Genomic DNA, 15,747 nt, shown 5'->3' with positions numbered 1-15,747 from the left:
TATGCTTACATTGCCATTTTTCTCTACTGAATGTTTCAGACAGAAATCTGTTCAAAAATTATTTGAACCATCTGTAAAACACGGAAAAACCTACCTCCTTTTGTAACTGTTTTTCCAAGACCTGTTTGTGAGTTTCAGATTCCCCACATTCAAGCATTTTGGCATGTTCCATTCTTCTTAATTCTGCCTGAAGGACCTTAAAGTCAGATGACAGACGACTCAGTTCTGTAAATTTAGGAGACTAAAATTATTATTTTTTAAACCACATCTTGCCTTCACTCTGAAATATCATATTCAAGAAAATATATTCTGTCATGTATCCAACTTTATTTTTAGCTTTATGATGTATGGATAAATTATTTTTCAGTATCCATAAAAAATGGTAACGTATTTATTTCTAGACCAATTACATATAACATAAAAATACAACAAAAACATCTCACATACGTAGAAAAAAACAAAATAAAGAAATAATGTAGCAGATTTACTGAAGGGGAACAGGAAAATTACACTGACCTGATTTAATGTAAAGAAAGAAATTTGAGCTACTGTATATGAGTTTTTGTCTCTTGGCCCTACCATCAAATTTGGGTATTGCTTAATATTATCTTTGCCTGCAATCTTAGTGTAAGAGAAATCTGAATGTTTTAAATATGACGCAGATACACCAGGTAAAACAAAAGTATGTACTTTCATGACTGCTAAATAAAATATGGCTAAGAAGCATATAACAATATGTGACAAACTAACAGGAAGAATGAGATATGCACCTCATCTTCTCTGCCTGTAAAATTTTATTGCAGTAATTATTTTAGGCTTGATTCAAAAGAATGACACTAGATTTAACCTGGTCACTGCTGCATATATAAAATACAAATAAATATGTTTCTTCTTTAACAAAGGTTCTAAATATTCCCTTCAATTTCCTAAAGATACAAGAAATAAATATTTTAATGATTTGAGGAGAAAAAAAGAAATCATTTCCCACTCTCCTTAAAGAATATATGAGATATAATTGTTGTGCATGCAATTCTCCCCAGAATTTAGAATACCATGACAGAAAATCACGCTTTACAGGACAATGTTAACTACACTTCAGTTATAATGCTTCTGTACTTTTGCTATTGCTTCCTGAAACACTAAAAACATCAACTCTTAGGACAGAAGTACAACAAGAAAGAAAACAAGTATCTCACATCCAATGTAATAATGCTATCATAAATAGTACAAAATTATGGTATCTCTATAAATCCTTTCCAATAAAACATCAGTTAGAGTATTAGAGTCACACTAACTGTCTTGGAGCTGTAGGTTTTCATTGTGTGCTTCCTCCAGCTGCTGTTCAAGTAGTTTATTTTGTGCTTGATACTCTATTTTCTCCTCTTTCAGTGTAGAATAATCTGAAACTTCTTTCAGTTTTCCAGTCAACAATTCATTCTGTTTGCTTAGTAATAAAACTTGAGCCTTGACTGAATCGATTTCCCGCTAGAAATAAGTTAGAAATAAAATTATCAGACTTGTTCAGAGATTTATAGAATATTCATTTAGCATGTCTATTTCAGAATATGCTAAAATTTCTGTATTTAAATTTCAATTACCTCAAGTTCTTTTGCATGCAAAACAGCTTGACTGAATTCTTTCTTTTTTGAATTAAGCGCAACAGTCTCTTCATGCAAAAGCATAGCCTTTTCTAATCAGAAACATAGACAGTTTTAGATTAAATTTATTTTGAAAGTAGATTTACAAGACCAAAAGTTATTTAACTTTTTTTTACTAGTTTACCTTTTTGTTCTCTCTCATTTTCAGCAAACTTTTTTGTCCTGGCTATGAATTCTTCTTTTAATTCAAGTTGATAACTAGAAATAAAATAACATGTTGGCAACTGCTGAAGACTTAATGTGATGGTAAAGCTAACCTTAGGATGCTTTTGAATCAATCTTGGCTCTTGTTTATTGCCTGTTCTAGTTCTTACTAATTTTTCTATCCAAAAGAAAACAATGTTGAAGAATGGAAATTTGCCAATCTTCTTTTCTATCATAAAGTGAATATTAGGATGAATACATTTTGAAAAGAAAATCAACCTGGACACACGGTACATCAAAAACCTACATACAGTACATGTATCACTACCTACATAAAAGTTATAACCATCACTCACAACAAAAGGGAAGCATCATCAAAACTCTTAGTAACTGAGGCAGAATTGCGGCTTCTACTTCTAAACGATTGCTTTTTAAACAAATTCATATCATACAAATTTAAGTGTTAAATTCTGTTTCAAATCTAGACTTCAAGCAAGTTGTATTTTCTAATACTATATTTATGCCTTTTTATTTCTTTTATTTCTTTGCTTTACATTTCAATCATTTTTATATTTATTTATTGAAATAAAAATGCATTGTGCTCAAAACTTAGTGAAGTTTAATTCTTCATAAATATGTCTAGAATTGTATTTTGGGCTTTTTGCATCAAACTGAATATGAAGAAAAGTCTCAGTATGTCTGTATATTCGCAACAGCAGCATATTCTTTTAATCGTAGTACTGGCAGGTAAATAAGGCGACAAGTTTTATTATGGGTTTAAGTTTTTGAAAAATCTACTAACAAATTAAAATCCATGTCTTTCTGAACGGTGCCCATTACTACAGTCTGAGCAAGCAGCATGAAACACATGCACTCTTGACTGTCAAGAATACCAAAAGCCTACTTACCCTTCTTCTTCCACCTCCCTCTGACAGATATTTTCATAACATACAAATATAATCCAACATTTTTTTCTCTTCTTGATGAGGTGACTTGCTCTCTACACAGACAGTCCTCTTAATGAGCAGGAATGTTCTTCTATACAGATACTAGTTACTCAACGTTCGTAATTGGGACCAGAATTTCCATTACTAAATGATGGGGCTAGCAGGCACACATCACATAACTGCATTGCTTAACAGCTGCAGTTTCAGTAGTTCTGAAGTTCCTAAAGAAGTTAAGTTGAGGTCATTGCCAGGACTGCACTGTTGTTAGGTGAGGACCTCATGCTTCTCCTGCTCTGCCATGCTCATCTCCGCTTCAACTCCCCCCACCCGCCTATTTCCATCCCCATGTCTGCCCTTTTGGCCATCTTGAACTCTACCATCGCTATTGTCTTACCCTCTGCTGACCCCGTTTGTCTGTACCCCACCATACATTCTGCTTCTCCTGCCACTCTGGCTGAATCTTTACCATCTTATTCCTCCCACTGCTGATGAAGCACACCTGGCCTGGACCTTTGTGCCTTGTGAAGAGTCACACCAGGCAAACCTCATCAACAGCAGAAGGAAGTCAATTGCAAATGTCAGCTGGGAACAATGGGGGTGAAAGGGAGATTGACATATTGGCAAGGCAGTAGAATCACTGGAGTGTAGGGCATCCAAAAGGGCAGAGAGGGGGGAGATGGGTAGATGGAAAGAGTTGAAGTACACTCTGCGGTCATAAATGCGGGTCGGCTGCCAACATCCAAAATTTGATCATTTGACCCCAAAGTCACTGAAACTGCCATAACTTTAGGGATTGGTTGTAAATGCCATTTGTTCAGCACTAACATAACTTCAAAGAGTTGCTAAACAAATGGTCATTAAGCAAGGACTACTTGAATACATGTTTAAACATTTTCTACAAACAGGCAAATATATTACTTTAACAGCTCATTCTTCAACTTCTGATCATATGTCTCCTCAATGCTCTTCACATTATTCTCCCGCCGATGAAGTGAATCTTCAACAGTTTTATTCTTTGATTCTTGAAGTTTTTGAGCTCTAGGAAAACAGAAGAAAATGTCTGGTTAGCATCAGAAATAAGTGTGTTCAGGCCTCACAGAAATGGCAGGGACACCTTTTTTTGATACAACCACCTCCACCAGTCTTCTCTGTTGTGTCAATATGACAGAATGCATAGAATGCATAAAAATAAATATTCTCTTCAAGAAACATTTATGATATTTGTTAAGACTTACAAAGCAAATTCCTGCCTTTAAATCAAAAGTGGTGAATAGCTTTTCCCTATTAGAATCAACCAACAGTAGATGGAACAAGTAATCAAGAAATATGCCTAACACTCAGTGGAGCAATCATGAAAAATATTGGAAAAGATATTTAAATGCAAGTAATATGACTATACCAATAAAGATCAAAATTGTGCAAACCATACTGTACTGAAGCAAAAATTGGACTTTAAAGCGGGATAGAAAAATTATAGCTCTCAGCTTATGAGAGCAATTAGAACCAGAATTTTCATTACTAAGGGATACAAAATCATAATGCTCAACTGCATTGTTTAGGAAGGGCAATCTCTGCAGTCCTGGTTGCTATTATTAACCAATCTCACGTGTTAAATGAGGCAACTTCCTGCTTGCTTCCTACAATAAAACTAGTTTAAGCCTAAATGGATTTAAATATAAAGTTAAAGCATGATATTCTTCAAAGCATAAAAATATGAATGCAAAATAACATAGGATGAAATGCTACTGGCATCTGTATGTCTGAACACTTCATGAAAAACATTTCTAATGTATGACTCAATAAATTAAATAGCAGAAACACAGAGTAACAGGGAATGACTATCCTTCTAAAGATGTAATATTTATAGCAATATAATTTCATCTGTTTACCATTTCAACTTAAAAGAATCCTTTGAATAATAATAAGAGGGAAATACACTTGCTAGATCCAAGTCTTTCTAAAAGCATTTGGGGAAACTACAGAGTTAATTGTTTCCCTAACATGTCTGGTATAACCAAAATGTATGCAGTATTCAACACTGTTTGAATAGTTTTTGTTGTTGCTCAATTGTTAAATCCTGTCTGACTTCATAACCCATGGATAATAGCATGCTAGCCCCCATCTTCCACTTTCTCCTGGAGTTTGCCCAAATTATGTTCATTATATCAATGACACTATTGTTCAATAGCACTTATTGTTTATAATATATTTACATAAAAGCAGTAGTTTAGTCAGAGAATAGAGAGTACATGCCTAATTTTGTTTACATGTTTTTAGTGTTTGATAGAAAGGTAAAGATTAGAAAATCATTTCTACATTTCTGCTACTGAGAGGAAGCAATCAATCAAAAATCTAACCTTGTATACAGAAGAAGAAATCCAGTTATAGATAAAAACGTTAGTGTACTAGAGGCCTAAACAGATACAAAAAGATTAATTTTCAGAAAAGGTGGGGACAAAGAATCAAGAATCAGAATATAGATTTAGTCTGAGGAAGAACCATCTAAGCAATCTTGTTTTTTGAATCAAAAATATTATCCAGTTTCTGCTTATTCTTTTCATGAACTTCTGAAATGGAAAGGTTGCTTATATTCTTTGATTGCTTGATTTATTGCATTTCATAATATAGACCAACTTCTTTCACATCTTCTCCATTTTATGCAGTTTAAAATGTGGATTTAAACATGTTATACAGTATAATCCAGAAAAAGATTCCTATGTTAGGGAGGAAGATATATACAATAGCATAGAATGGTTCCTCAGCAGACTTTCAAGGATCTTTGGATTGTTTCTTAATAAAATGAATCAAACCTTTTTTGTCTATAATAGGGCTGTCAAACTCACAGCCCATGGGCGTCATGCACTGGCCACACCCATGCCAGTTTTAGCAAAAGTCATGATACATCATGTGATGCCGCTGTGATCATGCGAATTTGACACCCCTGGTCTCATAAAGTGTGACATTTAGAAAATTAAGATAGGAATCACTTCACAAAAGAAGTATTTCCATTAATTATTTATTAAAACTCACATTTCAAAAGCTTCTATTCTCTTCTTCAATTCTTCCTCTCGGCTTCTTACTGTTTCAATATCTTTTAGTAAGGTTTGTCTTTGCAAGTAAATTTCCTTTGCATCAATCTGTTAGGAAAAACAGTTTGGGTGATATATCCCTCAAAAACAACAATTTGAAAAAAACAGGGTGCGTTTGTAATACCAACTTCCATAAGTTCCTACTTCCTTCACTGGTTTATTGATAAACTAAATACTTGGCACAAGAAGGTATGGAAATTGCAGCTAAGGTGAAATAACAAGTATGAAGACGGATCAATGAACATGAAACAATGAATTTCAAACCACATAACAAAAAAAACCCCTCTGTCACTCGGGACAAGCAAAACATTTTAAGCTTGAAACAAATATTTCAAGTAGTTTGAAACACATGTTTCACAATGTCATGTACAAAGTAAAGTTGTTTTGCAATTCTCCTCTCTAAATGGGCTAGAGTTAGGCTTAGTCAGGTGATCTGGGGAGGGAGATCTAGAGGCATTTTAAGGAACACTGCTACTCATGGGATTGTAAAAGATTCATTCTAGAACTGATTATTCTCCAATGATACTGTGATGCTGCATGACTGTCCAAAAAATGTCATTCCTGTTGTAACTAGAAAGAGAGAGGGAGAGAGAAAGAAGACAATTCTGTAATTTCTTTATCTGCATCTCTTTCAATCAACCTATAGGAGAAAGGAAGGGTATACTCCTGTTTGAATTCAAGGAAGCATGGGAAAAAGATGAAACAAATGCTTGTAATAAAACCTGTAACGACCTGCCCCAGCTGGTCCCTCAGAAAAGCAAAACTCCTGACTCCATTGAATTGAATCAAAATAACTTTTTTCTGAGAGAAAGTGGTTGCAGTAAAGTTAGGAGGAATCTCAAGATCCTGCTTAAAGCACAAAGCAATTCTTCCATTTCCCCAAACCCAACTCCCCTGGACCAGTCCACCGGCAGCCAATGTGATGCCACAAGGATGATTTGAGATGTGCTAGGTAGATAACAGGTCACTCTCAGAGTATGATGGCCTTGGAACCAGGCTGGAACTGGCTGGGAGAGAGTCTGCTCTGACTCTGAAGACAAACCCCCTCCCAAATTCCCAGGTGGTTACAGCAAAAGCATCCCAAAAATGCCAGCCAGCCTCCCTCCCTCCCCACCAACAGAATGGCAGGACTCGATGTGGACCTGACAATTTGCCAAATACTGAGAGGTTAGTATTTCATACTATGTTCTACCTATTCTTGTGATCCTGTGGGGAAATTGGAACAAGAGGCTTGTTCTGCATTCTTATTTCAAAAGGTTTTCAAAGTTTTCAAGCCATTTTAAAGTAAGCTTTAAAAAGATTCCCAGAAATTTTGATCATGAGGAAAAATTAATAGAATTAATTTAAAAAAGTCCCAAATGTTTGAAATATTTCATGTTTTCCCAATGCACTGGAACAATCCAGACTGGATATTTTCTTGCAAGCCCAAAATAAAATATATTTCCCATTTCTTTCACAACTGTTTATCAAATATAGGCCATTAGCTGAATAAATAAATATATCTTCATTTTTCCCTGTACAAACTGAACATTAGTAGCATCCCACATAATAAACCACAACGTGACATGTAACCCCATTGAAATCGTCTTAAAAATTAGTATCTAATGCACCAGTAACCGTGTGTGACATCAAAAACCAAGGCAAAATATATGTAATTACTTTCAGAAACTTTCAGAAAGAACTCCTAATATTGGATAATTCACCAAACTCTTTCATTGCAGAAAATTTCAAAGGATTAGTAACTATGTAGGTTTAGTTTTTTTTAAAATACCTCTTGCTGTTTATGAAGTCGCTCAATAGCATTTCTTTCTCGAGAAGTCAGAGCCTCTGACTTGGCCTGATGATCTCTTTGAAACTCTTTCCGAAGTTCTGAAATTTCTTTCTGGGATTTTGCCCTTTCATCCATTTTGATTTTGGCAATTTCAACATCCTTGAAGTGTTGTAACTGTAACATTTATAAAACAGAAATTGAAAACACTGAAAACAGGTATGCCGGCCAGAAATTCAACTACCTTTTCCTATGCTTCAAGGGTACTGTTCATCTAGTAATTTCTTTACATTCCTTAATGATATTAACATTTATTCATATGGTATATTTTCAAGTTTTGAGGGAAACTTGAAATAGCAGTGTTCCCCTAGAATTAACAAAGCCATTTATCTTAAAATGCAGATGTTTAGGGAATATGTTGGAACCTTAAATTATTTATGCTTCATTTACGCTCAAGAATGAACATACAGTATTTCCTCATCTCTGCAGTCTATAACATTTCAGGTATTGGGAAAGAAAAGTATGGAATGGCACAGTTGATTAGAATGTATAGTAGTATTGAAGGCAAACTCTACCCACAGCCAGGAATTTGATCCTGACCAGCTCAAGGTTGACACAGCCTTTCATCCTTCCAAGGTTGGTAAAATGAGGATCCATATTGCTGGGGGGGGGGGGGCAATGTGCTGATTCTGCAGACTGCTTAAGAGAGGGCTGTAAAGCACTGTGTAGCAGTACATGCCTAAGTGCTATTGCTATGGAATAGACAGTCACAGAATGAAAAACAACACGAAAGTTCGGGGATTTGAACATCACTAGGTTACACTAGATACAACTAGTATTTGTGGGTCATCTTATTTATATATAGAATTTGATTTCAAAATACATATATTCAGAACGTATTTTTACTTTTCCTATAAGCAGGGAACAGGAAAAAAAGCACCAGCATGTTGCAGAGGAATCTGTCAATACCTCCTTTTGATGAACTATGTCCCTATTTCAAATTGTCTCCTGTGAGAGAAGAAAATATTTGGAGATCCCATTGTAGATTTTCCAAGACCCTCTCAACTGTAGTTGATACTATAGAACATAATCCAATTAGCTGTCTGTCTATGCTTTTTATTTTAACAATCATTCAAAATATTATTTACCTCACATACTCTAAATAAAAGAAAGTTTTCTCTCTTATAATAGACAAATTCCTTTTACCTATAACATCAATAATTTATTTATTTATTGAATTTATATTGCCGCCTATTCGCACATGGTGACTCAAGGAGGCTTACAGAATATAAAACCTAATTTAAAACAATAAAACTAATAAAAAAGAATCAAATAGTATAATAAAATCACCCCACCCCCTGCCCTGGTGACAGCAGATCACATGAGCCTTTTAATAGGCTCCATCCCACTCTGGGTTCCCCAGGCCCGCTGGCAGAATTAGGTCTTCAGGGCCTTCCGAAAGAGTGCTAGAGTGAGGGCCATTCTAATCTCTGGGGGAATGAAGTTACAGAGAGAAGGAACCACCACGGAGAAGGCCCTTCTTCTGGGTCCCACCAGGTGTTATCTTATTAGGGGATGGGACCTGCAACATTCTCTCCCCCCTCTGATGGGTAGGGTAGATGTGACCGGCAAGAGACAGTCCCTCAGATAACCTGGTTCCAAGCCGAAGGGTTTTAAAGGTGACAACCAGCACCTTGAATTGCACCCGGAAGCAAATCGGCAGCGAATAATAATGTTAACTTCAATAAATATTGATCCTTTACTTTTCTTCCTTTGGTTTTATTTTCTTAAGGAAAAACCAGTCATAAAAATGTGACAAACATAAAACAACATAGGCATGAATATGAATATATGAAATTACAATAATTTCATATAACTCTATCACTTTTCTCCTTTCCAGCTGTCATTACCTTTTGTGACATTTCTGCTTGCAGCTGCTGTTCTATTTCTCTTTTATATTCAGCAAGTTTTACATGAAAAGACTCAGATAAATGACGCTGAGGATACATGTCTGCAAACTGTTCATCAATTAGGTGAAGTTTCTCAGCTACAAAAACAAAATACATGAAGTGTTCCATTACTTTTTATATTTCCCCCCCTCCCCCTAGATCCCCACCTCCCTTCCCTCCCCCCGACTTCCCAGAGCCCATACATGGTATAACTTTTTGACAATCACAGTCTAAAATATCTCTACAATGAATGTAGAGAAGTGTTCCATTACTGAGGTATAAAAGTCTTTACTAAAAAATATCAAAAGGAGAAGAAAATGAAACCAAATTATTTTGCTATTTCTTCTTATATTCATATAATGTAGTGTGATACAGAGGTTGAAAACAACTTAAAATGCAGACAAATTTAGAAAACTGGCTTAATGCACAGATGAGAAGCTGAGCAATGGAATTCTTCAGAGAAATAGATGTTTGGGGGATCATCAGATGCCATGATTTAATCTTACAGTACCATATACTGTATATGACAAAGGGAGCAAGAAGAAGAATTCTGCTACTCATCCTGTAAAAAACGATCTGAAAAGCATCACCCAGTGTCAACATTAATAAAAGATAATTGTGGAGCCCTTGGTGTTCCCTGAAAGATAATTGTGGAGCCCTTGGTTGTTTGTTTGCAGATGTTTCATTACCTGACTAGGTAACACTATCAGTGCTGGGGAATGTGGGATTTGCTCCCTTTTTACATACAATAACTTGCAACCTACTGTACGGAAACATGGAGCAAACTAAATACTCGCTAGCACTGATGTTACCTGGTTGGTAATGAAATGTCTACAAGCAAACCACCAAGTTCAAAGCGTATCAAGGATTACACAGTTCAATCCTGAGCTACAGATATTCTCTTCTATTGGAACATAACCTCCATATACAAACTGTAATATATCCATGTTTAACAAAAATAAGGCAAACGTAATTGAGGACTGAGAGGTACCGATACACATTTCAATACTAAAATGCCTAAGAGGTTTTGGCCCTCATCTAAAATCCTTTTAAAGAATATACACACATCCACTGAAGCAACATAGATAATTTGCTGAGTTGCCTGAGGATAAGTTAATTATAGTACTAAACTTACCAAGAGATTCTTTGTAAAGTGCTGAACTTGTCTGAGTTTCTGCATTACAGGTCTCCTTACAGAAATTGTGTTCCACCAATTCTGTTAATATCTGTACAAGAAAGCCTTGGAGAAGTACAATTAATAACATCTATTTCTCATAAGGAGAATATCAGAAAAGAATGCTATGCTACAACAGAGTCCCAAACTCTGGGCCGAGGACTGGTACCAGTCTGTGGTCCAATAGGAACCGGTCTATACAAGCAAGTGAAGCCCACAGGTGGGATCCAAGCTGTGTGAAACCCTTTCCCCCCTCCCATCTGTGGAAAAAACACTCTCCAAGGAACGGATCCCCAGGACCCAAAAGGTTGGGGGCCACTACTATAACAGTAAAAAGGCAAAGGATAGTTCATGGAATTTAAAGCAAAAAAAAAGATCTTCTAACACTGCAGTCATATCAGTTAACAAATTCTATCCCTATTTTACCCAATTCATTTCCTCAAAACCTTACACTAAACCAAAAATGACATTTTACAAATTCCTTCTCTAATGGCAGTTTTTGTTTTTACATATAATGAATGCTAATCATCTTTCTGCTTTAATTTTATACTAAAATAGGTTGTTTTAAAGCAGAGACTGAAGACGGTTTCTGTAGTTGTGGATAATGTTTCTTTAAGTTGAATCTGCACAGTAAGCAGTAAGTAAGGTCTTTATTACAGTCAAAGACCAGCAATATACATTTGTCTTTACACTATATTAAAAATACTAACATTAAAATATAATTAAAAGTATTTACATTAAAAGTGGATAATAACATTATGGTCCAAAGATTGTTAAAAGGTATGTCCAGATAATTGGTACATGATGGTACTATACTGTAGCCAATTTTTTTCTTATGGATATTGCAGCAGCACAGAACTTTGCCACTGCATATGTGGTAACCGGATTAGTGTCCTGGAGGAGAAAGCCTAGATAAAAATTGTCTGCCCTCCCTGGCAATCTCTCTAATAAGGGGAGAATATATGCAGACCTACAAGCTCTGTATAGCTTGCAGTGTAATAGTACATGTGAATTATCTTCCACTTCTCCTTTACCACATATACAAACGCGTTCAGCTATAGGTGTTCTCTTATACCTGCCCTGGAGGAGTGCTGAAGGAAGAATGTTAAATCTGGCTCTGAAGAAAGCTATTCTTTGTTTTGGAGAGATCAGGTCATTTAGATATCTTGCCGATTCCCACACACCCTGTTTGATTCTGTCCCTACTGTGGAGAGGCAACCTATTTAATTTTTCTTGGAACTCCATGTCCCTCATTCTATTGATTACTACTTGCTTTGCTTGCTCAAAGCATAGGGACATTAAGAATAATGGTGAAAGCCCATAAGAGCCTAGCTTGTGATCAATTGCTTGCACAGTAAGCAGGAATAAGATCTCTGTAATGGACAAGGTTAGCATTTTTAACATTTTAGTTAGCAGGTTTTTATGACATCCATTTCCTCAACATCTTTGAATAGCTTATAATTATTCGTACGTATCACTGAACAGTTTAAAACAAATAAATTGAAAGTCATACCTTTCTTGCTGGTTTTTGTTAAATCTGAAATCTGTAAACATAAATCCATTTATTCAAAACAATGTTCATTACCAGGAGCTGAATGCATAAATTTTGTTGAAGTAATATTCTTTTACCAGCATTTTATAAAGGTCACTTCTTGGACTGATCCTAATTATCTGGAGCAGATCTTGTATACTAAGCTCCTACAGAAAAAGAAAAGTAAGTTCTTAACCATCATCTACATATTTTAAATTCTATATAGCTGAGAACAATAAAATAAAATATCATGATATTGGAAATGGCAAAAGACAGTACTTCAAAATATAAGTCAACATTTTCTCCTTTTCTATAGCCAACAAAATGCCTCCATCTACAATTCCCTTTGGCTATCAGGCAGAGAGCTGAAATCCTTTGGCAGGGAGTTTTTTCAGCTAACCCCCAAATATGAGAAGCCTTCAGCAGATGGCAGCAGCTTGCAATCTTCTCTGCCAGCTTCCCCACTGGCTTTCTGGGAAAGCTGGCAAAGAAGATTGCAAACAGAGATCACCTGTCTGTAGAATGCTTGGCAACTGGTCATAAGTACAGACAAGTTGCCAAACACTCAGATCATGATCACATGAGGGACGGTGCAATATTTTGCGATCGTTGAGAGTGCTTTACAGGCCATAAACTTCCCTTTCCAAGACTGTCATTAATTTGAACCATAGTTAAGCAAATTGCCTTAAGTTGAGAAATTCTTGCAATAGATTAAAAAATAATTTTGGGTACCAGTCCTAAATTAAGAAGGCACACTGTAATAAAAAACAGAAAAAACTACTCAGCTCCTATTTTGGTTTCAGAAACATGATCAGGATATAACAACAAGATTGCAACTTGATTGGCAGAAACATGCTCAGGAAATATCTCTCCACTTTCGAAGAGGAAAGTACTCACTTTATCCTTTTCTAATCCACTTTCTGGGTAAAAAATAGACAGTGAATATTCATAGCCACATCTCCGCAAATGATCTGCCACCAAACTATTACATGCAACAATGATCAATGAACTGCATTCACTAGAAGTAGACTTTGGGAGAATTTCTTTACATAAAACTGGATTCATTAATTCATGTATGAGCTGCTTACGGAGTTGCATCTGAAACAACAAAAAAATTCATTACTGTTGTTTTAAACTTCCCTTCTGGAGAAAAGCAGGGTATATACATTATAACTAGTGAAGTTTTAAATCTGGAAAGATGAAACTGAGTTATGTGCTATATTATACCTAATGTTGGGTATTGGTTTTGCAATAATTTACATTAAGGAGAAAGCTATGGTTTGGGGGATATACTTTGGAATGAGTTTAGAAAAGCACAAGGTGGATATCACTAATTAAATGTTATGAATGTCATTTTATACACTCCTAATTAATGTTTTGATCAGATCTGCATTGAGAATATTTGAAAAGCTCCCTTGAATAAAATGAAAATGCACTCTAATTTTAAAGATTAGGACTGGGCAATCTTTTGGCAGCCAAACTATAATTTGAGCAGAGCAAGAGTTTTATGAGAAACATTAGTAGTCACAACATAAATATGGGCAGTGCTGGAATGCTTTGATTTCCACAGCAAGTGTGTCTTAATTTGTGTATTAGGGTTAAATCTGTTAGGTGCATACAAGCTTGCACATTTTAAAATGGCAGGAATTTAAAATTTAATAATTCATATGAAAGTGGCTAAAAAGGGAACCACATTTAATATCTCTGAATTTAAATTACTGTATGAATCTTAGATTATAGGTTTTTCTTCCCCAAAAATGCACCGGAAAGAAGTGTATGCAACTAGTAAAGACATCTTTCTAATAGAAGTATGAATCAATAATACATCACAAACTGCATATTTGTAAGGTGTCACATATTTTATCACTACTGTTACCAATATACAAAATATTTTAGTATACCCAGCATCATTTAAAGTGTAAGCTACTGCATTTTAAACAAAAGTTTAAATTAAATTGGTATAACAAATATTCAGCTGATTTTGCCAAGATTTAGACCCAAATCATCCTAATTTTAATCTATTTTAAATCAAAGACCTTAAGTGTGTCCAAAACGCCTCGGTTTTTAAATGTCTGGTATAATTGTTTTCGGAGGTCATCTTGTGACAGAGCTTTAAATTCAGATGAAGACATCAGAATCTGAAAACATGAAAAAAAATGTAATATTTTTATATCCATAATCCAATTTTTCAGTAACATATCTGGCAATATAAATAGACTCCATTAAAATACTAAGCACCACAGGCCTCCTCCGTATTCCATCGGCCAGCCAATGCCGGCTGGCAACTACAAGGAGGAGGGCCTTCTCAGTTGTAGCCCCGACCCTTTGGAACGAGCTCCCCGTGGAGATTCGTACCCTCTCCACCGTCCAGGCCTTCCGCACAGCCCTTAAGAACTGGCTAGCCCGTCAGGCCTGGGGACAAGGATAGCCGCCCCTCCCGAATGATGAATGTATGTTGCTTACTATTTTATTATATGTTTCTATGTCAATGTCTGTATTCCCCCTCCCTGATTTTATGTGAGCCGCCCTGAGTCCACTCAGGGAAAAGGGCGGCCTACAAATATTAATAAAATCTCAAATCTCAATCTCACCTGCTGAAATCTACATTGCAACATTTTAAAAATTAAATGTTTGGAAGAATGAGTAATGTGCAGCAAAACAACAAAAAATGCTGTAATATTTCACTCATTTAACTACAACTTTCTTTAAGCAAAAAAAATGCTGTAATATTTCACTCATTTAACTACAACTACTTAAGCTTTCATAGACTAGAATTCAGTTTGTCAAATGCACAAAGACTTAGATACATAAAGAAATAGTTTGAATAACTGAACTACATAAATAATGGTACAGATTCATTTTGGGAAGTTAAGATCATAAATAAGAATAGCGATAATCAACTCTTCACATCTTCCTCCTCCTATTTTACCCACAACAACCCTGCGAGGTAGGTTGGGCTGAGAGTGAGTGAGTGGTCCAAAGTCAGCCAGCTGGCTTTCATGGCTAACGTTGGACTCACAGTCTCCTGGTTTACATCCTGGTGCCTTAACCTCTAGACCAGGAGTGTCAAACTCAAGGCCAGCAGGCTTGATCCAGCCCACAGGATGCTTAGATCTGACCCACAAAGGGCCAGCTTACGGTGCCTCTGCCAGTGAAAACAGAGCTCAGGAAGGCCATGTCCGGCCGAACTCCGTTTTCAACTGTAATGGGGTCCTGCAGCGCTCTGCCAGTGAAAATGGAGCTCGGGAGGGCCACACGCGGAGCTTGGGAGGGCCACATGCAACACTCCCGAGCTCCATTTTCATTGGCAGAGTGCTATAGGCCATCACAGCAGAAAAACAGAACCTGGGAGGGGTGCCCCCAACACGAGTGATGTTGAGCTGATCACGCCCACCATGGCCACACCCACCCGGCCACCGAGGTCAAACACTTGAACTTGTCTGAGTTTCTGCACTACAGGTCTCCTTACAGAAATTGTATTCCACCA

The 15,747-nt window shown here is 36.2% G+C and overlaps 1 protein-coding gene across 2 annotated transcripts in view; it reads right to left on the bottom strand.

Moving 5' to 3' along the window:
- Positions 1-15,747, bottom strand: part of OFD1 (OFD1 centriole and centriolar satellite protein) — a 31,286-nt gene that overhangs the window by 14,109 nt on the left and 1,430 nt on the right. For both annotated transcript variants that reach the window (XM_087726943.1, XM_014061430.2), the window contains exons 2-14: positions 14,297-14,398; positions 13,158-13,358; positions 12,359-12,427; positions 12,243-12,273; positions 10,691-10,795; positions 9,517-9,653; positions 7,610-7,783; positions 5,780-5,886; positions 3,668-3,787; positions 1,783-1,856; positions 1,599-1,690; positions 1,296-1,485; positions 95-225 (exon numbers count right to left, since the gene is read on the bottom strand). In XM_087726943.1, the coding sequence (XP_087583069.1) occupies positions 95-225; positions 1,296-1,485; positions 1,599-1,690; positions 1,783-1,856; positions 3,668-3,787; positions 5,780-5,886; positions 7,610-7,783; positions 9,517-9,653; positions 10,691-10,795; positions 12,243-12,273; positions 12,359-12,427; positions 13,158-13,358; positions 14,297-14,392 (1,527 nt within the window). In that variant the 5' untranslated portion in view covers positions 14,393-14,398. The remainder of the gene's footprint in view (positions 1-94; positions 226-1,295; positions 1,486-1,598; positions 1,691-1,782; positions 1,857-3,667; positions 3,788-5,779; positions 5,887-7,609; positions 7,784-9,516; positions 9,654-10,690; positions 10,796-12,242; positions 12,274-12,358; positions 12,428-13,157; positions 13,359-14,296; positions 14,399-15,747) is intronic.

Source organism: Thamnophis sirtalis, unplaced genomic scaffold (genome assembly GCF_051295495.1).
Source record: "Thamnophis sirtalis isolate CommonGarterSnake01/CBP01778 unplaced genomic scaffold, rThaSir2_p1.2 scaffold_12, whole genome shotgun sequence".
Lineage (NCBI taxonomy): Eukaryota > Metazoa > Chordata > Lepidosauria > Squamata > Natricidae > Thamnophis > Thamnophis sirtalis.
This window is presented reverse-complemented; position numbering and strand designations above follow the sequence as displayed.